The 24,172-nt window shown below is 40.3% G+C and overlaps 1 protein-coding gene across 1 annotated transcript in view; it reads left to right on the forward strand.

Annotated features, from left to right (window-relative positions):
* The first annotated feature begins 1,048 nt into the window (after nucleotides 1-1,048).
* Nucleotides 1,049-24,172, forward strand: part of STK17A (serine/threonine kinase 17a) — a 34,944-nt gene continuing 11,820 nt past the window's right edge. The window contains exons 1-3 of the mRNA XM_045564030.1: nucleotides 1,049-1,439; nucleotides 11,065-11,277; nucleotides 22,322-22,466. Of these exons, the coding sequence (XP_045419986.1) occupies nucleotides 1,237-1,439; nucleotides 11,065-11,277; nucleotides 22,322-22,466 (561 nt within the window). The 5' untranslated portion in view covers nucleotides 1,049-1,236. The remainder of the gene's footprint in view (nucleotides 1,440-11,064; nucleotides 11,278-22,321; nucleotides 22,467-24,172) is intronic.

Consider the following 24,172-nt stretch of genomic DNA (forward strand, 5'->3'; position numbering starts at 1 on the left):
GTATGAGAGAAAGACAGGAGTCAATGCTTATCCCAAGATTTTTGGCCTTAAAAACTGGAAGGATGGAGATGGTAAAACTGAGATTGAGGAAACAGTAAGAGTGCATTTATGAAGGACAATCAGGAACTTACTTTTTTTAAAAAAACTTTTCCTATTGATTTATTGTTGCAGCGCTCCTATTGCAGTGTACAAGTGCCCTATTCTCCTGCTTGGTAGAAACAGGACACAACTCTGTCTCAGAAAGATGTGTTTCCTTTAGTGCAGTCATTCTCTAAGTTCGTTGTGCATCAGAATCACCTGCAGGGCTGGTTAAACTACAAATTGTTGGGTCCCATATCTACAGTTTCCGAGTCATGTAAACCTCGTGTGGAGGAACCTACTCTTGTATATGTTAAGTCTGAGATGCTAATGTGACATCTGAGTGGAGATGCCAAGTGCCTAGTTAAATATACGAGTCTGAAGTTCAGGGAATGACTGGAAGCTGCAGATATAAATTCTGTAGTCGTCAGCATACGGATGGTAATTAAGGCCATAAGACTTGATGAGAGCACCTTGAAAGTAAACACAGAAGACTACAGACAGGATAATAGTGCCTATTTCATCAGGCTGGCGCGGGGTTAAAAATACTTACACAACTCCTGCCTCCAGATCCCTCAGCCATTGTACAGAGGAGACAGGGCAGCTCCCCATCCTAACGCGTCGTACGGCAGCAGAGAGCAGGGTCGCATCACCCCTACCCACCTGCCCAAGAGAAAGCGATCGTGAAGTTCCTGCTCGCAGCGCTTATCCCTTCCATTAACCGCGCGCGGGTCAGCTTTCGGAATTCGCAGATGCTCAACAGGTGCTCAACTGGCTAATGCAGTCGACCCTAGTGCCCAAAGGGTGGTGCTATGCTCGCCTCCAGGCCGCCCGGGAGGCGCCCCCAGCTGCGCCTTCTCCCACCGGGTGCAGAGAGGGCGCGCGCGAGGCACCGGGCGCTCGGGACGAGCGGAGCTAGCGAGGGGGCGGGGCGCGGCGGGCCGCGGCGGGGCGGGGCCGGGCACGGGATGGGCCGGGCGCGGGGGCGGGGGCGGGGCCGGCTGCCGGGAGCCTGGCGGCCGCAGTCTAACCAACACACAGGAAACAGAGGGTGTCTGAAGGCTCCTCGGACCCGCACGAGGCAGCCGGAGGCGGGCCCGTTACCCGCCGGCTTCTCGCACGGAGCCGGCGGCCAGGAAGGAAGAGCGCCCGACTACCATGATCCCTCTGGAGAAGCCGGGCAGCGGCGGCTCCTCCCCGGCCACCGCCGCCGGCTCGGGCCCGGCCGGCCGGGGTCTGAACACGCCGCGACGGCCGCCGCCGCCCCAGGCCCGCGGGCTGCTGACGGCGATCCGCGCCGCCGTGCGCACCGAGCCCTTCCAGGACGGCTACAGCCTGTGCCCGGGCCGGGAGCTGGGCAGGTGAGGACTGGCGGGGTGGCGGCGCGACCCGGGCGCGGACAAGTGCCGGGCCCGTCGGCGAGGCTGGAGGTGGCGTGGCTGGTGCCGATAAGGCGCGTCGTGACTGGGCACAAAATCCGGTGCTGGCGGCGATTAGGGCGGCCGAGTGGCACCAGCTGCCCCTCCGCGTCCGCGGCGAGTCCCCGGGCGAGTCATTTTAACTAGATAGCCTGTGGGAGAAGTCGCCACCGACAAGTACAAAAGGGCAAGGATTGGTTTCATCGGGTTACCGAGAGCCTTGACACCTTCCTCTGCTCACGCCCTTGCAACATCTGCGGTGGTTTAAATGGTAATTTAACGAGAGAAGTGTGTGAACCGCGCTCGCGGATTTACCCGCGGTAGCAAGGCTGAAAACCAGAGGGTTATGGAGTCAGCTGGGTTTGTGCCCTTAAACGCTTTCGGCTTTCTCCGTCTCCTTAGTGGCTTTAATAAAATAGTAGCATCGGTGTGACAGCTTCCTTTGCTCTGGTGCTATGTTAACTTCTGTCAGCCTTCTGCTGCGGACTTGATCATTTTAGTTTTCTTGGTTGGTTTTATGCTGTTTCACTTCCAAAATATTTAGGTCCCTGTGGCTCAATTTTAGATTGGTTTCATTCATAGGTTCTCGGCCCTTTTCTCACTCTTTTTACTTTGCTGTGAGCTGGCTCTTGCCTTCTCCCCACCCTACCCCTTTTTTGTGGGAGTAGGAAGAGTTTACAACTTGGTCTCTTTTTAAAGTTGTAAGAGGTGAATGAAGGCTGTTTGGATGCTTTACATTTTGTATGCTGAAGAGGGGTAATATAGTGATTTTTATGGGGTTTAGGGACTCTCTTCCTTGAGAACAGTTTGAAGAAATTGTCAAATGCACTGGCTTTGGGGAGGGTCACGCCTGAGTTCATATCCTTACCCTGCTTGCTCTGTTTGCCTGTGGGTGGGTTAAACTCCCCAGCCTCACTTTGCTCATCTATGAAACCACAAATGACAGTACCCACCTCATAGAGGTGCGATGAAGATGCCATGCCTGTAAAGCACACACCACTGGGCCTGCCACTTAGTGTTCAATAAATGTTCACTATTATTGCAAACATTTGTCCTGGTTGCAAAATAGCACCATGTTGTAATGGGAAAGGCCCCAGCAGATATGACAGCTTTCAACTGGGGTCTTGGAAAAGGCATTGTTACAAACAATGTTAAAGACGCCTTGCCTTAAAAATATTAAGATAACTTTTGGAAATAGGGTTTTTTTTGGGGGTGGAGGGGAATCCTACCTTAAAAATGTGTTACTTATTACAAATGTTAACAAAGAAAAACCTTTCAGGAACAAGATTTACTTCACCGCTAGGCACTAATTGACTGGATCTGTGTGCACTTTAATTATGACAAAAAAAGAAGGGAGCTCCTGACTCAACTCGATATTCTAATTCGTTGAAATTCCAAACATTCTGAACTAACCCTGGTTACTTGAAAAGGAAAACAAAGTTTTCCATTATTTGTTTGAGTTGTCTGGCTTCATTCCACAAAGGGAAAACTAGTGCAGGTATTACAAAACTGAGCCGTCTTCAAGTGGCAAGCACTGTCTTGTAGACTTTATAATGAATGATTTAATCTGAAAGCTGAGTGCACCCCACCAGTTGTTGTGGTACTAATTCCTCCAGGAATGTTTCTTTCAACTTTTTTTAAGCTCTATTATGAAATTAGCTTGCCTATAAGGTTTTTTTTTTTTTTAAGGTTGTGATATCTTCTGCATACCTTTTCTTATATAAAGTTTTTTAAAAAGGAATAGATCCTGAAGTTGCAGAACAATGCAGCCATTAGATACTTGCTGTAAAAGCCTGGAACTGAAAAATAAAACTAATCTATTTTTTTCTTTTTGGTACCGTTTTTCATTATGAGGCATTTAATGCAGTGATTAGGAACATGGGCTTTGGAGTCAGACAATCTGAGACTGAATCTTGGCTCTTACTGGTTGTTTTTGTTTTTAAACATGTTTCACAGAAAAGTAGTTCTTACTAGTTATATGGACTTGAGTACACTATGCAACCATTCAGTTGCCTCGCAGGTTTGAGAAAATTAAATAAAATAAAACATACAGCCTTAAGCCTGTGCTTAGCAGATGCACTCAATAAATGTAATTCATTGTGTAACTCAGTAAATGTTATTTTAAATGTAACCAAAAAAGAAGAAAACCTGCACACAATCTCAAAATGGGCCTCTGTCTCTGGCAAAAGTATGAAGTCATAGGAACCATTTAAGTCTCAGGAAGTAAAAGTTCTGTCTTGTGTAATAAAACAGTCCTTGTTTAAGGCTTATAAATTTTGTATGTGTCTTATGGTTTTAACATAGTTGGGTGTATACTCTTGTAAGATAGAAAACTTATTTTTCCAGCTGTTAATTATAGTTGTATAGTTCTGATATCACTCTAATTGATTTCTTGCTGATCTAGAACTTGCAAAATGTCTGTTATATTTTAATGGTGTGGGAGGAAAAACAAGATTTTTTCATTTTATTCTATGGCCTTTCATTTAGTAAAATGAAGAAGCAGCATGAAGAGTTAACTGTTTAAACAAATCGATTTCTTTCAGGTGCTACAATTATTTTATCAGAAATATAAAGTTTTTGAAGAGATGGCTGTTCAAAGGGAATTTTTTTAAATGGTCAATCTTGATTCCACAGTAATGACAGGATGTGATGTTGATCATTTTAAGAAATGTCACATTCTCTTATGTCTCCAGCAGAGTCTATAGCAATCTAAATGTAGGTAAATATATGATATAAAACTTTCTTTTATTGCTGGAAGCTTGACTTGTTATTCCTAAGGCTTGTTACCTTTCTTTGTGTCAGGATCTGTGCCAGTGTAAACCACATTAATGGCTTCATTACTGAGGAGCAGGAGAAATGACCTTGGGTTCTGAGAAGTTTTTCATGTTGATTGCCCTTGAGTTTATTGATAATACAGGACCAAAAAGATGTTTCTAGAGATTTAAAAATATACCAATTTCACATCAAATGCATGTGTTTTCATCTAGTCCTCAACTTTAACATTTTTAATATATTCGTAAGTTTTTTTCTTAACAAAAAAATTGTCAAAAGAACATTCTTTTAAATATTATTACATGCCCACAGTTGAATTTTCCTATGGAAAAATTTATAAATATGAGTTACCATCTGGAAGAGGTACTTCATAAATTGTAGGCTTTACAGTATTACAAGTGCTTTCACATGCATTATATCATTGACTCTTACCACAAGCCTGTTTGAAAACCTCGTTTTTCAGATGAGAAGACCAAGACAGAGATTGAGTCTTGTGAGAGACAGCAGAGCTGGGACTCCTGACTTTGAAATCACTTCCATTACACCACAAATGTTTTTCAGAGAATGGTCTGTAGTCTGTCTTGTGACTAAAATAGTTTTCGTGAAAGGATGTGTTAATGAGTTCCAAACTGGAACAAACACTACCAAGCTTCAGTGTCGTATCATTACAGCCCAGTTGGGCCTTAAAGTAGCTAGGGATGTCCTGTCTCATTCTCCTCAGAGCAGTGAAGGGTAACAGCGACAAGAAAGGATTTGGGGGAAGTATGGCTTCAAGTAATTCATTAAGTCAACTGTTTAATTTTTAAAAGTTGGGGCTTAAAATGTTAAAATCTTAATTTAAAATACATGAACTTAAGGATTTAATGAATTTCAGTGTCTGTAAAACAATAAATTTTGTTAATTTTATAAAATCTGACTATTGAACCAAATGCATTAGAAAGCCAAGTAGTTATGGTCATTGATTCACCTCTGTAGGTAAGTAAGAAGGTACTAGATTTATTGAGGGAATTTACACTTCATGTACAGTTCAAATCAGATCACCTCCAGAACTCTTCTATGGTTTTTATTTTTTTATTTTATGTTTTAGAGACAGGGTCTTACTATGTTGCCCAGGCTGGTCTTGAACTGGGCTCAAGCAATCCCCGCCTCAACCTCCTGAGTAGCTGGGATTACAGGTGCAAGCCACCATGTCCAGCTCTATGATTTTTTTGGTACAAATTATTGTCATTGGTTATATCATAGATCTGAAATTAGTGCCCAAAACAATAAATATAGCTACTGATTACTGATCATTTACTGAATGCTATGCATTTTAAAGACGTAATTATGTTTAGTCTTTCCCACCATGTAAGGTAGGTAACATTAACCTCATTTTACAGATGAGGAATCCAAGGCTTAGAAAGAATGAATAAATTGCCCAGAATTACAGTTACTGGCCAGAATTTAAAACCTGGTTTGGCTTTTAAAGCCCTGCCTATTCTCATCGCTCACACTGATGTCTTATTTGAATGGATTCACTGGTATTTACATTTAGGGCCAACAGATATTGTATATTTTTTTGTTGTTTTCCTTGATATTTTCAGAGGTAAGGAATACAGAAGTTATTTTAGGTCTTTCTTAAATGGAACTTCTTTACGTTTAAGACGTCACCCCAATGTAATTAAATATTGTATTTATATATATAGGACAGAAGGCATCCTTCCCCTGTCCTCTGGAAGTTACTCCCAAATGTAACAGTGTAACTGATCAATCACTGTCCCCTTTATAGGCAAAATGACCTGCCACTGGAAGGTCTTATGGGTGAAATAACATTTGAGCTGAGCTGTAAAGGATAGATGGAATTTCAGAAGTAGCCATGTAAGATACTCCAACCATTGGCAATAAAACAAACAAGACACAGTGGTAGAAAAATTCAGTAAACAGAATGGCACATAGTCCAGTATATTAAACATTATGAGGTTAAGTTGCCATAAAGCTTTTATTTAACAAAATAATAAGAGTACATATACTCAGTGTGTTATCTATTTGCGCACCTGTCATGTGCAGGGTACTATGGAGATACTAAGATGAATAATAAGTGAGGTCCCGGGAAGTCTCAGTGTGGCTGGGGAGACAGCCATGATATAACAGAACAAACTGTAATATGTCAGATTGATAAAGATATAAACAAAGCACTTTATTGAAATTTAGAATAAAACAGGACCTTGGATATTTTGCTTCCTCTGTATACCACTCAAATTAGCATCTGCATTTTCTGATGTTTACCTGAACCTTATATAGTCTATTATTGCTTCACCTTTACCTATAACCCAATACTTAAACTTATATTTGAAATCCATCCAGTAAATGAGATTCTCTTGACTGAGAAAGGTACCTCAAACTTCTGTCCAAAACCTAAAACATGATCTTTTGCCAAAAATATGTTACTATTTTTATAGTCTTTATCTCAGTGGATGGTACCACATTTACATAGTACCCATATTAAAAATCTAGAAGTTGTCCATGACTGCCACCTTTCCCTTCTCCCCCCATCTCTGCCTACAACTCAATCTGTCAGGCAGTGCTAGTAAATCTTGACCTTGAATGTCTTTTAAATGTATTCTCTCTTCCCAGGCTCCACTGCTGCTATTAAGTTCAGGCCCATTGCCTTGAATTATTTTATTGGCCTCCCTGTTTGTAGTTATCACTTAGCAACCACTCTTCACAGTACTATCAGAATTATCTTTTTTAAACAATTATCTTAAGAATTCTAATAGGTGCCCATTTTAAACCTGGTAAAGCCCAAACGTCCTTAGCAAGTCATACCTATCTAAAGATGTTCACCATACCTTCCTGAGCTCTGCGCTGAGCACTGGTAGTGCAAAAATGAATGAAATTTGGTCCTTGTTCTTAGGGAGCTTGGGCTGGTGGGCCCAATTCAAACATCTTTTCCTCTTGTTGTAACTGTTCATGTATCTTCTCTTTACTACCACTCTGGAATATGCTTTCCTTGAGTAGTTCTGAAATGTATTCATTTCTGACATTCATCCCAAACTGTTTAATGAAAACTTGAGCTCTCCATTTTGTACATAATAGTAAACTATAGATGTTTGTGAAATGAATGAATAGCTCTGACAATTGTTAGCAACTATGTATTCCAGGAAGAAGTTTGGCTTTTAAGTCAACAAAGAAATAAATGTACAACCAACATCTTAGGCCCGTTGAGCCCCCTCAGCCCCAAGTCTCTGTAAATAACTGTGGCCCCCAGTGTCAGAAAAACATCATTTTTTAAATGTTTTGCTGAGGCCTCAATAACCTAAAGTTAAAGATTGAGATACAGTCACAATTTTTACCATAAAGCCATGGTAAAGTATGCTTTTTTTTTTTTTTTAAATAGAGATGTGGTCTCACTCTGTCACCCAGGCTGGAGTGCAGTGGTGCAGTCATAGCTCACTGCAGCCTCCAACCCCCAGGCTCAAGCGATCCTCCTACCTCAGTTTCCTGAGTAGCTGGGACTACAGGAATGGGCCACTGCGCCTGGCTAATTTTTTTTTCCCAGAGACGGGGTCTTACTAAGTTACCCAGATTGGTCTCGAATTCCTAGCCTCAAGTGATCCTCCCTCCTGGGCCTTCCAAAATGCTGGGATTACAGGCATGAGCCACCATACCCAGCCCAACATATGCATGGAACTCTTTTGGGGTATGGAATTTAGGGAACTCAGTATCAATATAATTCGGAGTCTGTTCAGTGGGACTCTGTACCTTGAAAGCTGAATCTCATGTCTCTTTGTATGGTGTGGCTCTACAGGAAGAACAGCTCCCAGAAATCTCTGTCTCCTGACTCCTCCTCAAGTGGCGGTAAAGGTCCCCCGTCTCATTGCAGCAGTCATCTAGAGACGAAGGCATACGTGTTTTCTACAGTCGCTGTGACCCGCTGTCTTCCTGTCAGTGGTATGCAGTGTCAGAACAATGGAAGAGTTTTCAGTGTGGGATAGTGTGGGGGCCAGCAAACTATACCTAGCTACCTATTTTTGTATGGCTCACAAGCTAGTAATTTGTTTTGTAGTTTAAATTGTTGAAAAAATCAGAATAAACGTAATATTTAATGACATGAAAATCATATGGAATTCAAGTTGCAATGTCCATGAAGTTTTCTTGGAACCCAGCCACACCCATTCACTTCCCTTTTGTCTATGGCTGCTTTTGCTCCGCAGCGGTGGGCTTACATAGTTGCCACAGAGACCATCGGGCCTGCAGAGCCAAAAATATTTACGATCTTGCCTTTTACAGACAAATTTGCTGACCCCCAGTATAGTGTAGGATACGATGGAAGGGAAAGAAGAAACCTGAAACTGTGAGGGATGCTTCCGCAGAAACAAAGGTGGTGTCAGAGTAGTCATCGCTATGAAAGGAGAGCCGTGGGAACGCATCCTGGCACTTCAGGAGTGGGTGAGGCGTGTGGCGGCAGACAGAATACGTGTAGGGAACAGGCCCCAGAGTTTAGCAGTGGCTGGTCTGGAACAGGGTTCCCTGAGTTCACAGATTAGCCGTGTGTGAGTCCAGTTCTCTGTTTGCTGAGTCACTTGTCTTTCACATCTGGTCTTCAAAAATACACTTTCAGGCTAGATAATAAGTAGTGTTTTACTTTGCAGTACTGTGTTGCTTTGAATTTTAGGTGTGGCAACAATAAACATTTGTGTGTTTGATGTGGGAGTGCTCCGAGGGCCATTCAGCCGAGTCATTTCTAACTTACCAGGAATATGTTCACTGTCAATTATATGTTGAGGCTTCTTTTCAGATCAGTTTTTTACAAATTAAACTTTCTCTTTGGAAACTTCTGACAGGTAGGTATGAAAAAAATCAAATTATTAACATTTTTTTTCCTTAGAAGAATCCAAAGGTCATTGGGCATCTTTTAAAACTTGATGGAGGTATTAGCCTAATGATTTTGTGGGTTTGAATAAAAAGGTGGTATAAGTCTTTGATGAATTTGTTTATAGTTAAAATATAAAATAAAAACAGATAGTGTCCGTATCTATAGAAGTCTTTCATATTTCTACGAATAAAAGAACTTTGATCTGAATAAGGGTGCTATTAGGTAGATTGTTACCAAATTGAACAGCTGTAGGGGTGTGCCTGAGGATATTTGTCATTCCACATTTTTATTACTAATGGTAACAAAAATATAGAAGGCATGATAATCATATTTGCAGTTAACAGTAGATGGGAGGGAAGAATTAGTACTCAAAATTATGCCAGTAGTCTAGAATGCTACCAAAACCTAGAAGTTAGAACTTAACAGGGCAAATTAAAACCTTGTATCTAATTTTTTTAGAAAGCATTTTTACAGTATAGTCAGTATAAAAATACTGACTTGACAAAAATTCAAGGGGAAAAAAAATCTATGTTATTTATTTACCAGCCCAATATAAAATATGAAAAACTTGTCAAGTTTTTTAACAAGCAATATTAGGTTATTTTGTGCCAAGATCAACAAAATAATGATGTAACACTTTGATCAGATTATACCTGGAGTAGTCGCTTCAGATTTGGTTGGCACATTTTCTGATGAGCCATAATAGTGAGGGGGTCAAAAAACCTCATGGGGCTGAGGAATTGGGACATTGGGAAAGAGAAGAGAGAGTGGCAGCTAACAGGTTGTGTTCAGTGTGTCCAACATTGGCAAGACTGTAGTGGAAAAGAGAGGAGAGTGGGGTCTGTTCTGTGCTGCTCTGCAGAGAACCCAGACTTCAGCCCTTCAGCTGAAGTCAGGTTTAATGAAAATCTTAATATTACAAAACAATATGTGCCCAGTAGTAGAAGAGATTACCTTGTAGTTTGAAATAAGACATTGGCATTTGGTGTTAGGTTAAAAAAAAAAATGAATTTTTTCCCCCCTGCCTTGGCTTCTGAATCTTAGAAGAAAACTATATGATTTTAAGTTTCTTTCCAACCTAAGGATTCAGTGGATATTTATGGGTGTTGACTATCACAACTTAAATGATTTGTGTGATTAGTAATATTTTATTGAGCACTTACTATATGTCAAGTACCATGCTAAGCAATTGACATATTCTGTATACCATAATTGTCACAACCTTGTGAAGTAGATACCATTTGTGTCCCTATACAGATAAGAAAAATGAAACTTAAAGAGGTTAAATAAATTGCGCAAGGTTATGTGTCAAGTGCCACTTGTGGAATTCAAGCCCCCATAGGTCTAGTTCCAGAACTCATACCTTTGATCAATATGCTATATCAGTTCCCCTGTTTGACCTGCTTATTAGTTTAATGACAAATTGTCGTGTATTAAGGTAATGCTTGTTGTATCTGTGTAGGAAAACAAAACATAATTTTCAGCTGATGTTATAGTTAGAATGATATGAATGAGATCCTAACTTTTATAATTTTAGAAGGTGATAATGTTCTTTAGAGTCAATTAGTGACAGTGGAATTTATCATATTAGGAATTCTCATGACCAATTTATATTTAAAAATCAAATGGCTTTTTTAAAGATTTAAATCATTTCATGTATAAATGTGTAAAAAGTTAACCAAGTTATTTTTTTTATAACTCTGCAAAAGATACTGACTTTAATATTTGGTTATTTCCTATTTAGAAAAATTAATTTTAGAGATATTTAATCTATAAATCTATAGATGTAGCTTATATAAGTTTCTGAGTGATATGGCTGCTTCTGTGATTGAATAGAGCTACATTTGAATTTCTACCAGTGGGTATTTGGGTATTTTATTAAAATTTACCATCTCTGGAAAGTTGTCAACTTTAACAGTGAATATTTTTGTTTAATTCTAGGGGGAAATTTGCAGTGGTGAGGAAATGTATAAAGAAAGATTCTGGGAAAGAATTTGCAGCAAAGTTCATGAGGAAAAGAAGAAAAGGCCAAGATTGTCGGATGGAAATAATTCATGAGATTGCTGTACTAGAACTAGCACAGGACAATCCTTGGGTCATTAATTTACATGAAGTTTATGAGACTTCGTCAGAAATGATCCTAGTTCTGGAATAGTAAGTATCATCTTCCTTACACTGTAAGTGTATTTAATAGTCTACACTTCCTTTATGGGATACCACTCATCTGTAATAATGTTGCAGGGCCTGGTTTTCCGGAAATCTGAGGGTTTTCCAGATCTTCTTCATGTGTTCCTCTTATTAATTTGACACGTTCAAAATTTGCCAGGGTTCATGTATGTTAGCTTTTTCATTTTCATTCCTTAATGAAATTCTTCTCATGCTAGGGTAAAAAGTTCTCTTATGTTTTTATTAGAGGCATTCTTAACAAGGTAAGTAATATCAAAATATCAAAATAAAAGGCATTTTATAATTCCTTACATATTCTTATAGTCTGAGTTAATCCCCTTTCTTTTAGAACTAGTAGTCTTGATTCTTACCATGTTTTCAATTTGAGTAAGTAGGCACAGCACAGAAAACAGCTTTGGAAAACAAAGGACAGTTCTTTATCTCCTTAAGAAATCCTGGTTTCCTCTCTGCTTCTCCTGCCAAAGGAAAAGATTGATAGATCTGAATACATTGAAGGCCTTAATACATCAGTAAACATAAACAAAATGAAAAGACACACTCAGAGAAAACTAGCTCTAATATCCATTCAGCCAAAATTATTATGATTTCTTTAATATATAATTGGATCTTACAAATGTATACAAAAACATGAACCTCTCAGTTTAAAAAGAGTTTGGGCCATAATCCCAAAAGACACTATCCTGAATGTTGAAATCCCAAAAGATCAAAATCCCTAAAGTCTAAAATCTCAAAAAAATCACAATTCTGAAAGATCAAAATCCCAAAAAACGTAATTCTGAAAAAAGTAATTTTAAAAATTCTTTGAAAGACATTTATTTACATTTTAAAGGGGGATTTGTTTGAGAAACATAAAAACCATTATGTACCCTATAAATATGTACAACTATTATATGTCAATTAAAAGTAAATAAAAATTTTTTTTAAAACATGGTAGAATACTTCGTAGTCTACTTAACACAGTAAAATAGGCAACAATAACATACGTATTTTTACAAGCATAAGCACTCAGGTATGGTGAGTCTGTAAAGGAAGTGTACACTATCAAATATACTATCAAGTATAACAGTTATGAGCAGTTGAACTGTATTTGTGAGAAATGAGTCAGAAAGTGAACTATAGAAACACATATCACTATAGTTGATAATTGTATTCACCCAGCTTTGTAACTATAGTCATTTTGTGACAGACAGCATAAGTCTTTTCATGAGATTGATCAAAAACCAGAGAGCCAAGATCTTGAGAAATTTTATCTTTCACAAATACAGGTTCCTCATTTATTTGAGGAAGTATCAGTGTTTTTACGTACGCAGTGCTTACACACAAAGTCAGCATTTTTGTTATTGTGCTTCCACGGAGTCAAATTTACAAAATGCATAAAATAAATTAGGACGTTCTAAAAGTTTTTACACAATTTATCCCCTAGTATTGGAAATGATGTGAAGATGAAATGCATAGCATAGTGAATTGGTGATCCGTGTAAAGGCGCAGAAGTTGTACATGGTTGAATAATTTGGCAGGGGAGATTTCTTGTGAAATGTACCTGCATTTCACTTCTGTAATCTTCAAAACACTCACTGCACTTGTATTTGGACAGTGGTTGTGGTCTACAAATTTTGTAAGTATATATTGTCCATTTAAAAGTCTGGTTATTGCTTGGCCATTGGAATTAAATGATTTTCTACTTTCAATGCACCAGTAATAATTAGCTTTTAAACTTTTACCTTTCGCCATTAAGTAGTCTCATATGCTTGACTTATCACAGCCTTTTTGCAAGGGGACAATTTCACAGATCTCTCCCATTGTGTTCTAAGGAATATATTGAGATTGTGCTTCCCCAATACCAAATCTTTATTACTCAGATTTCTCCAGAGAAACGGCACCAGTAGGATAAATATGGCAGGAGATTTATTAAGGGAATTGGCTCACACACTTATGGTGGCTGAGAAGTCCCGTAACAGCCCATCTGTAAGCTGGAGATGCTGGGATGCTGATGGCATTTCTTGGTCCATGCATGAAGGCCTCAGAACCAGGGAGGCTGGTGATATAACTTTCAATCCAAAGCCAAAAGCCTCAGGACCTGGCGTGTGGACAGGTAAATCCTAGAGTTCAAAGACAAGCAAGCTTGGAGTTCTGATGTTCGAGGCAGAATGAGAAGTCTGTCCCAGCTCTCAAAGCATCCAGTCCACCTTCTGTATTGTTCTCTCTGGGCCTCCAGCTGATTAGGTGGTTCAGCCTGCCAACTTTGAGGGTGGATCTTCCCCACCTAGTTCACTCAGACTCACAGTAATCTCTGGAAACACACAGACACACCCAAAATAATGTTCTACCAAGTTTCTAGGTATTTCTTAATCCAGTCAAGTTGACAACTAAAACTAAGTCCACTAGCCAACCGCTTGTGAACTTGGCACCCTTACACATCTCCTTTAAACTGTACTACATTTCCAAATAAAGACAATAACAAGACAGTAGTTTTGCCTAATGTGACGCAGCTACAGCTACCATGGTGCACCTCTCCTGCGTACAACTGAAAACACACCATTCTCTTCCCTAGAATTCAGCTTTTAGGATTTCAGCATTTGAGATTTTAATCATTCAGGATTATGATTTTAGGGATTTTTGATCTTTTGAGATGTCAACGCTCAGGATTATGGCATCCAGGATTGTGTCAGCAGTGGTTTAAAAAAAAATGGACAAAGGATATGAAGAAAAAAGTCATCACAGACACATACATTAATATAAATTGCCTATATTGAAAATATTGATTCTTACAATTTTTATAATGCAAATAAGTGGCTAATTTCCCCCTATCAGATTGGCAAAAATTATAAAGAAAAGTGATATTGATTGATTGGACCATCTTTCTTTTTTTTTTTTTTTTTGAGACAGAGTCTCACTCTGTTGCCCGGGCTAGAGTGAGTGCCGTGGCGTCAGCCTAGCTCACAGCAACCTCAAACTCCTGAGTTCAAGCGATCCTCCTGCGTCAGCCTCCCAAGTAGCTGGGACTACAGGCATGTGCCACCATGCCCGGCTAATTTTTTCTACATATATTTTTAGCTGTCCGTATGATTTCTTTCTATTTTTAGTAGAGATGGGGTCTCGCTCTTGCTCAGGCTGGTCTCGAACTCCTGACCTCAAGCAATCCACCCACCTCGGCCTCCCAGAGTGCTAGGATTACAGGTGTGAGCCACCACACCCGGCCGGACCATGTTATTTATACCACAGTGGCAGTATTAATTGGTATAACTTTTCTGGAGGACAGTGTGAAGTATGTATCAAAAGCCTTAAGGGCTGGGGGTGGTGACTTATGCCTGTAATCCCAGATCTTTGGGAGGCTGAGTTGAGCAGATTGCTTGAGTCCAAGAGTTCAAGACCAGCCTGAGCAACATAGCAAGACCCTGCCTCAGCAAAAGAATTTTAAAAAATTCTTAAAAAAATGAACTCTTTAACCTAGCAATTTCACTTTTATAAATTTTTTTCGTGAGGAAATAGCAGGCAATTTTGCAAAGATATGTTACCAAAAATGTTCATTATAGCATTACCTATGTAGCAAAAAGGCAGAAATAATCTAAATGTTTATTAGAAAGGAGTTGGATAAATAAGCAATAATGTTGGGTGGGTGTGGTGGCTCATGCCTGTAATCCTAACACTCTGGGAGGCCAAGGCCAGAGGATCATTTGAGCTCAGGAGTTCGAGGCCAGCCTGAGCAAGAGTTAGACCCCATCTCTACTAAAAATAGAAAAATTAGCCAGGCATGGTGATGTACACCTGTAGTCCCAGCTACTCGGGAGGCTGAGGGAGGAGGATCACTTGAGCCCAGGAGTTTGAGGTTGTGAGCTAGGCTGATGCCATGGCACTCTACTGAGGGCAACAGAGTGAGACTCTGCCTAAAAAAAAAAAGTAATAATGTTATTAAATGGATTACTGTGCAGTCATTAAAAAGCTAAAGTAGATAAATGTATTGACAAAGATTTAAAATATTGCTAATTTAAAAAAGCATGATGCAAAGTAATGTGTATAGTATTATGTTGTTTTTATAGACATAGAGGGTAGAGTCTAAGTGTTTTGATAATCCAAGTGCATTCATTTTGTTAATGTATTTTAATTTAGTAATTTCACTTGTAGGAATCCCTTTTAAAGAAATAACAAAACATGGATGTGAGAACAAAAGTGCTTGCCACAATGTATTTTTAATTTATAATAGTGGAAATATCCAAAAATGGTAGAATAGTTAAAAGTTTAAAAAAAAATTGGTTTAGGAATCTCATATATATATATAAGCCCCCTACTTGGCTAGGTTTTTGGGTTTGTTTGTTTTTTTCCCCTCAGTTTATTTTGGATAGAATCAAAGGAGACTTAAAAATCGGTCTAGAAAAGACCCCCTGAAATATTCTCTGACCAAAATCTCCACCTTTGTCTCCCATTCTGACAAAACCTGCTCTTCAGCCTTTAATCCTTGGACTCTTCTCGGTTCTTCCAGCCAGCTCTTGACTGTCTTTCTTCCCTCTTCTTCCCTTCCCTTTAGTGGTTATTTCTACTGATCTCTCACCAGCACCTCACATAATTTCCCTCTTCCTCTTGGTCTTTCTCTGCAACTCATTGCCCCGTGTGAAACCCAGAATACATGCTGTGTGTCCCTCATCCTGTGCTGCCACACATTCCGAGAAGGACTTGAAGTGTTTTTGATCTGCTGAGTACAAGAGTTCCATCCTCAGCTGGGCTCATGGAATAGCTTGGCAGTGCTTCACCTAATCTCTCATCCTGTCCTTTGAGCACCACCCCCCAGGAATTAATCAATACCTACCACACTGTGTCTCCTGCTGCCCACCTGTTATTAGACACTTGGCCTTTTCTCCCCTTTGTGGAGAAATTAAAGCCATCGGACACTCACTCCCTCAGCTCCTCCTCCGAATAGCTCTGTCTTTACTGCTCTCAGGCCCTTCCCTGCTGTTGGAAGGAGGAGATTCAACTACTCGATTGCAAGGCTAAAACTTTTATCTAAGTTCTTTAACTCTTGTCCTTCCTCATCTAGGACCTCGGTTTTATTTTTTAATCAGTTACGTGACCTCTTCCAGAGTTTCAGTCCTTCCTCTGGTGGTTCTTTTCCCTTCATCTTCTAATGTTTGTCTTTTCTATCCTAAAGCTCCTTATCCTCAGCTTTGGCTTTTCCTAACTTGTCCTGCCTTTCTCTTCTCTTTACTGCTGTACTTAAAGGAAGGAACCATGTGAATTTACAGCACTGCTCACCTCCAGTTTGTTTTGTTCTCCTTCACTGATCGTTCGTGTGTTCATGTGCCAACACCCCATTCACTTTAATCTGATGCCATCTGCTCCTCTAAAACTTCCATGAGGTCACCAGCCCTGGTTGCCAAAATCAATCTCCCCGTTTTAGCATTCATTCTACTTCCTACTCTCTTTAAAAACTTGATATTATACCTTCTTTCTTGAAATATTCTTCCTTGGCCTTCACAGCCCTATTTTTTTTTTTCATCTCCTCCTCTCAGAGCTTTTTACCCTGTTCTGCTATATAAAGGAAGGTGTTCCCAGAGTTCCATCAGAGTTACTGTCGTTGTGCATTTATGTTTTATACATTTTCCCTGGATGATAACAATCTGTTGTTGTGGCTGCAGCTATTATTTGCATGCTGATTATTTCCAAATCTGTATCTCTAACCTCAGCCCCTCTCCTGAGCTCCAGCTACCTATTGCATATACCTGCATCCAACTGCCGATCGTTATCAATTCAAAATCAATACTCCCGCATTGCCCTATTAGTGCCTGTTTTGCTCTTGTTTCCCATTTCCATTGGTATCCCCATTTATTTCACTGCTCAAGCTGAACAGTTTAACATTATCATTGATTCCTTTATCTTCTTTAACACTCAGCTACAGTGTAATGAATTGCCAAGTCTTCCACTTAAACCTCTCCAGTAGCTTCTTAGCTGATCACCCTGGCCTCAATTCTAGGACATCCCTCCTGCTGCTGTTACATAGGTAACAAAAGCATGGATGTGATGATATTATTCCCTTGCTAAGAAACCTTTAGTGGCGTCTGTGGCTTCAGTGATCAGGTTTTTAGAACCAAAATCAGTATGATTTGGCCAAAGAGCTTTGTGTTCTGCTTTTAAAAAGAAAGTCTTAGAGATATATAGTCTTGATGCTGACATGTCAAAATGCTCAGCCACATCGGTAGATTGTTGTGTAAACAGGCTGGTTATGATCACTGTGTCAGTTACTCATTTCTGAAGCCCCTGCCATGTACACTATGTACTAACAGGTGCTGACAATATAAAAAGCAAAAAAACATAGCTCCTTCCCTTCAAGTGCTAAAAGTCTAGCAAAGGAGATAGATGTACAGGTTGAGCATCCCAAATGTGGAAATCTGAAATGCTCCAAAATCCAAAACTTTTTGAGCACTGACATGATGCCCCAAGTGGAAAATTCCACACCTGACCTCATGCGTTGCCCTAGAAAGACACTCACTGACTGTGGCTTATGAGACGGCCCCTACAGGAATTAAGGATGCCAAGGGCAGAATGACTCTGCTGGGACCTGCTAATGCAGCAGGCACGCCTGAGTGTAAACTTGCTGTGAGTCCACATGGGTGGCTGAGATAGTGACACCTTTGCTTTGTGATGGTTCAGTGTACACAAACTTTGTTTCATGCACAAAATTATTAAAAATATCGTGTAAGTTCCCTTCAGGCTGTGTGTATAAGTTGTATATGAAATATACATGAATTTTGTGTTTAAACTTTGGTCCCCTCCCCAAGATATGTCATTATGTCTATGCAAATATTCCAAAATCCAAAAAAAACAGAAATGCTTTCATCCCAAGCACTTTGGATAAGGGATATTCAGCCAGTCAGTGATTGCAGCAATGCGTTTTACTGGAAATGCTTGTCAGTTGCTGTGTGAACACAGAGTATAACAGCCATAATATATGAAGCATTTACTGTGTGCCAGGCACTATGCTAAGTCTTCCAGCCAGCTTATGTGCTTCACTCACATCGTTTGTAAGTTTGCTTTAATATACATTGTAAATTTTAGAACAAGATTTTATATATGAGAAAAAACTCAGAAATAATCAACCTAAGGTTGTGCTACAACACAAGTAGCAGAGCCAAGATTTTAGTCCAGGAGTGCGTGATTCCAAAGTCTCTGCTTGCCAGCCCCGCGCTGTGCGGCTTACCCTGCTTGGCAGGGTGGGGGCGCTTCCTGAAGAGGAGACGTTTAGCATTATACATTAGCCCATCGTACCTAACTCAGAATTTTTGGGGTTCTTTTGCCGTCCTCCCATGCTCCTCTCTCTGACTTCTCTTCTACCTCTTCCCCTGCTAGTCCCTCTCCATCCTCACACCCTGCATGCTAGGCACACTTCTGTTAACGATGTCATTCCACTGTCGTCATCTTTGCACTGTTTATGACAGGAAGTCTGTGATCATTCTTACCTTGGTTCACCTGCAAATGTGCCTTTTGAAAGATTTCTCTTTCTTTTTGGTTTTCAGCAATTTGAGCAATGATATGTCTTGGTTTATTTGTGTTTATCCTGCTTGGGGTTCATTGTGCTACTTGGATTGTTGTGTTTATAGTTCTTATCAGATCTGGAAATTTTGTTTTGCAGCCATTATGTTTTCTAATATTTTCCTGCCCCCACCTCTCTTTTTCCTCCAATTACAGTGTGTGAAACTGCTTTATACTGTCCCAAAGGTCCCTGTTTATTTTGTTCAGTCTTCCCCCACCCCACCCCATCTCTGTACTTCCCACTGGTTGGCTTCTATTGCTGTGTCTTAAAATTCACTGATTCTTCTGCACTGTCTGATCTGCTATAAAGACCATTCAGTGAAGTTTTCATTTTAAATACTACATCTTTTCATCTCTGGAAGTTCCATTGGTTCTATACTTTCCATCTCTCTCCTTGTAATGTTAGGATTTTACTTTAACTCCTTGAGCATCTTTATAACACCCGGAGTCCTTATCTGCCAGTTCCATTATCTCTGTTGTTTCTCTGTCTGTTTTTGTTGTTTTTCCTGTTAGTTGTGGGTCATAACTGTGGCATTTTCAGACAGAAATTTTTGGTAGGATGCTGTACATTTAGAATGGTACAGTGTTAAGTTGATTTTATTCTATTAAAAATTGGTGAGGTTTGTTTTGACAGCAGTTAAATTACTTGTGGATCAACTCCGTGAGGGCAGGTCTAGGGGCTGGTTTGGCTGTAATAGTAAGGAGGGGCCTCCTGGGGTGGGGTGAGAGTCTCTTGATTGCCCTAAGTATGTGGAGTGGTTTTCCTACTCAAACTAGAGAAAATTCAAATGTTTTACCCTGTCCTCTATGAACACTGGGAATCGTTCAGCTTCTTCTGGGAAGAAGTGCTTTGCCTGACCTTGCAGAGTTTTACCCTATCCATGTGCATATCAGCATTTGGTCTAAGACTCCAAAATGCTGCTGAGATTTCTAGAGATCTTTCTCTGTGCTCTACCTGCAAATTTCAACTGCCTTAGCCTTGCCAAACTCCCGGTCTGTCTTCTCCATTTCGCACGGCCACGGCATTCTGCTTGGGTTCCTTCCCCACCTTGTACCACTGTCCATAAACTGCCTCCATGTGGGAAGCCTGGGAGATAAGAGGGCCATCTTGTTTGTTTCCCTCCTCTCAGGACTCATGGTTTTACTTACACTGCCTGGTATTCTCGTTCTGAAAATAGTTGATTCATTTTCTAGTTTATAGCTAGAGGGCAAGTTTCATACCATTTTGTTGGAGGGGGAAGTAGCAACTTATCCTTTAATGAGTGTACCATAGGCCGAGTTCGGTGGCTCACGCCTGTAATCCTAGCACTCTGGGAGGCCGAGGTGGGTGGATCGTTTGAGGTCAGGAGTTCGAGACCAGCCTGAGCAAGAGCGAGACGCCGTCTCTACTAAAAATAGAAAGAAATTATATGGACAACTAAAAATATATAGAGAAAAAATTAGCCGGGCATGATGGCGCATGCTTGTAGTCCCAGCTACTCGGGAGGCTGAGGCAGGAGGATCGAGTAAGCCCAGGAGTTTGAGGTTGCTGTGAGCTAGGCTGACGCCACGGCACTCTAACCCAGACAACAGAGTGAGACTCTGTCTCAAAAACAAATTAAAAAAAAAAAGTGGGCTGGGTGCAGTGGCTCACGCCTGTAATCCTAGCACTCTGGGAGGCCGAGGCAGGTGGATCGCTTGAGGTCAGGAGTTCGAAACCAGCCTGAACAAGAGCAAGACCCCATCTCTACTAAAAATAGAAAGAGAAATGATCTGGTCAACTAAAAATATATAGAAAAAATTAGCCGGGCATGGTGGCACATGTCTGTCGTCCCAGCTACTTGGGAGGCTGAGGCAGTAGGATTGCTTAAGCCCAGGAGTTTGAGGTTGCTGTGAGCTAGGCTGACACCACGGCACTCACTCTAGCCCGGGCAACAGAGTGAGACTCTGTCTCAAATAAAAAAAAAAAAAAAAAAAAAGTGTACCATGTATTTTCCACACTAATGTGCCCATACCTAGGTGCTCACTGTGCCTGGATTGCGCCCTTGCCATTTCACGTGGATTCCTAGTTTAGACTTCAGGGGTCCAAATAGATGGCATCTTTCTAAGATCTTTTTTCCTCCTTCCTTTCCAATTAATTGCTCAATTATCAAATCACTTCATATAGAATTTCAGACACATATATTTGATATTAAAAGTGTCTTTTATTTTCCTCTCCCAGCTAGTGCTTGAAGGCTCTGACACACTTATTATTTGTCTTTTATCTTTCTATCTCTAGGACATAGCATAGGGCCTGACATATTTGACTGATGCTTGTTGAATTTGAAGGAGTAAAGATGCAAACTGGGCCTCTAAGCAGGACGGAGATGGAAGTGCTAGTTTATGTAGACAGAGGAGCGTTGGGTGTCTGAGCCTGGGAGCTGCGGTCTAGCCAGTGTGCAGGCCGCCCGGAAGCTCGGTTACTCTCAGCCTCTGAACATCAGTTATATGGCTCTGAATGATGTTGGTCAAAAGATGCTTATCCCACAACTTTCTAAGAGCCACTAGAAAGTTAAAACTTTAAAGTTCTTAATAGTTTTTATAAAAGTAGTTTTTGTGTAAAAATTTTTTGCTAAATGTAGTTATAGAAATCTTGCTACAGTTAAAGATAGACACAGCAAAGCTATTTTAGAGCTTCTCTAACATCTGTCAAGGCAGGCGCTTTGTGTGAAGTAGTTGTTAATATTCTTATGTTTTCTCTTACCCTACTTGAGACATGCTTTTAACATCTCTGATTGTTCTTTAGTAAAATTACATTTAGTTCCATTAATTAATATGACAGTTTAGTTAACGGGTAAAACTTTCATTGAAGCAGGGTAATGTATGATTGCACATGTACTAAGAGGAACGTAGTCTTGATCAATTAAGGCTAGCTTTTAAAGCTTCTCGTAATAGTCTGTATTTGAAGTACATCCTTGAAAATTTTCAAATAACTGTGGTTAGCAATATATTTGGTGCTTATGTGAACTACAATTGTTGAGAAAACAGAGAGGAAACCATTTGCTAAACAAGAATGGTTAAACATCATAGTGGAAAGGATTAATAAATTGCTCTCAAATTTTAGATAAAGAAATCTTTGTATTTATGTCAATGGACCTCTGGTGAATTTTGTTGCAGATGGTAGTAATGAGCTGAGGGACTCAGATGACAGTAGATTGTGATTAAGAAACTTTTTCAGCCAAAATACAGTTCTTTGTTTCGGTTGGGGAACATAGACGGTTCTGAGTGCTGCCGGCACACTGCGGCCTGTGTGTGCACAGGGCTTTGCGGGTGTGTGTTGCATCGTGGTGCATGTCTAGCTGCTTGGGACCGAGTTGGCTCAGCCCTTACTGTGTTTTGCTTCAGGTTTTAAATTCCATGTTAACAGTATACAGTACTGCCAGGCTGTCACCACCTTACTCTGTAGTTTTGTTGTAAGTGTTCACCATTTCCTTTCTCATGAATTATATATTACTTTAATTTTGCTGTTCTCTAGTGCCGCTGGGGGTGAAATCTTTGACCAGTGCGTTGCAGACAGAGAAGAAGCCTTTAAAGAAAAAGATGTTCAAAGACTCATGCGACAGATTCTAGAAGGTGTTCACTTTTTACATACTTATAATGTAGTTCATCTTGATTTAAAGGTAAGATCTGAATTACTTTACAGGTTCTTTTTTTTTTTTTTTTTTTGAGATGGGGTCTAGCTATGTTGCCCAGTTAGATTTATCAGGGAGATAATGTGCATGTGTGTACATGGAAAGATACATAATAATACAATGCCAAAAATATGGAAATCAGAGAATATGGTTGAGGTAGGTGAAGGCTTCCTGGTGGAGCCAATATTGAGTTAGACCTTATTTAAAAAATTGGGATTTATATAAGTAAAGAATAATAAGAAAATAATTACCTCACAGGAGTTAGAAGTACTTGTGATGTGTTTGGGGAAAAAAATGGGACAGTTTCACTAGAATTGAGAGATCAGTTAGGAGATACTGAAAGTTGAGAAAAGGCCAAATTCCAAAGTCATGAAGAGAGAGATGATTTTTGAGCCAGGAATATTTGAAAAGCAGTGTTTTGGGAAAATTAGGCAGCAGTAAATAAAATAAATGAGAGAATTGAAGAGATTAGAGGCAGATAGATTTCTAATTTAAAATTGTCAGAGAAGGGGAGAAAGAAAAACAAAGGACAGCATATCATTTATGATCCTTTCGAATGATCAAAATGCCAGCTGAAATCAGGGCAAGCAAAAAAGGAAAATTCTGTTGGCTGTAAAGTCCAGGGATGATTCGAGCTTCAGTTACGACAATATTCAGAGCTCAAAAACTGTTGCCAGTGCTCAGTTTTTCTCCAGCATTCAGCTCTGCTTTCTCTGAATGGCAGTAAGATGGTGGTGCGTAAGGTAGATGCTCCGTGTCAGGAGAGAGCCAGCCTCTGTTCACACCTCTTTCAGAAGTCCTGGGAGTCACTCTGATTAGACCAGCTTGGATCAGTCTGGAGCTAATAGGTGTGCTGCGGGTACAGGGCTCTGGCCAGGCCAGTGTCATCAGTGTCATGTGCTCTGACCCCAGATGTGGGCATACCCCTCCCCCATCCCAACTTTCACGTGACTGAGATTGGGGAAGGGACAGATTCTCAGGCTGATTCTGTTTCTGGAAGAATAGAGAATGGGTGCTCAGGAGACAGAAAACAAGGCCTTTGAGTATTCTTAGTATGTTCTTCAGACATCTATGGTAGAAAAGTTTAGGATCCATGTTGACTTCCTGCGAGTTACTTTCACACCAAGTCCAGGTGTGGCCGTGGGAAAATGAAACTGTCCTTAAATATAGAACATACCACAGTGACACTAGTTCCTTATGTTTATTCCACTTACAAAGGTATAGCCTCATGGGCCAGAGGAAGTGGGGTTAGAAAGGAAACCTGAGAAGGCTAAAGCCCCTTGACCCCCCAAAAAAACTTTCCTGTCCTAAACTGCAGCCTCATTACACTCCACGATCCTCTACTGATCCACCTTGACCTCTGTGCCCTGTAGCAGAAAGTAGGTGCTTTATGGCAGTGGTTCCCCAGCGCTGACGTGCATTGAATCACCGGGAAGGGCTTGCTGAAACAAATTGGAGCCCCACCCAAGAGTTTCTGATTCAGGGTAGGGTGGGGTGATGCTGAAACTTTGGGTCCAGGGGTCACTTTGAGAACCACTGCTATATGGCACATTCCATAACTCCTTTTGTATATGATATATATAACAAGCATATATATATCATACTGTATAAAAAATAGCAGGGCTTCATTTTTATTGCATGAAGGGACACTCTCAAAAGTGTACCTTTGGTGTCATCTGGAGGTTGACTTCTAA

This window comes from Lemur catta, chromosome 11 (assembly GCF_020740605.2).
Source record: "Lemur catta isolate mLemCat1 chromosome 11, mLemCat1.pri, whole genome shotgun sequence".
NCBI lineage: Eukaryota > Metazoa > Chordata > Mammalia > Primates > Lemuridae > Lemur > Lemur catta.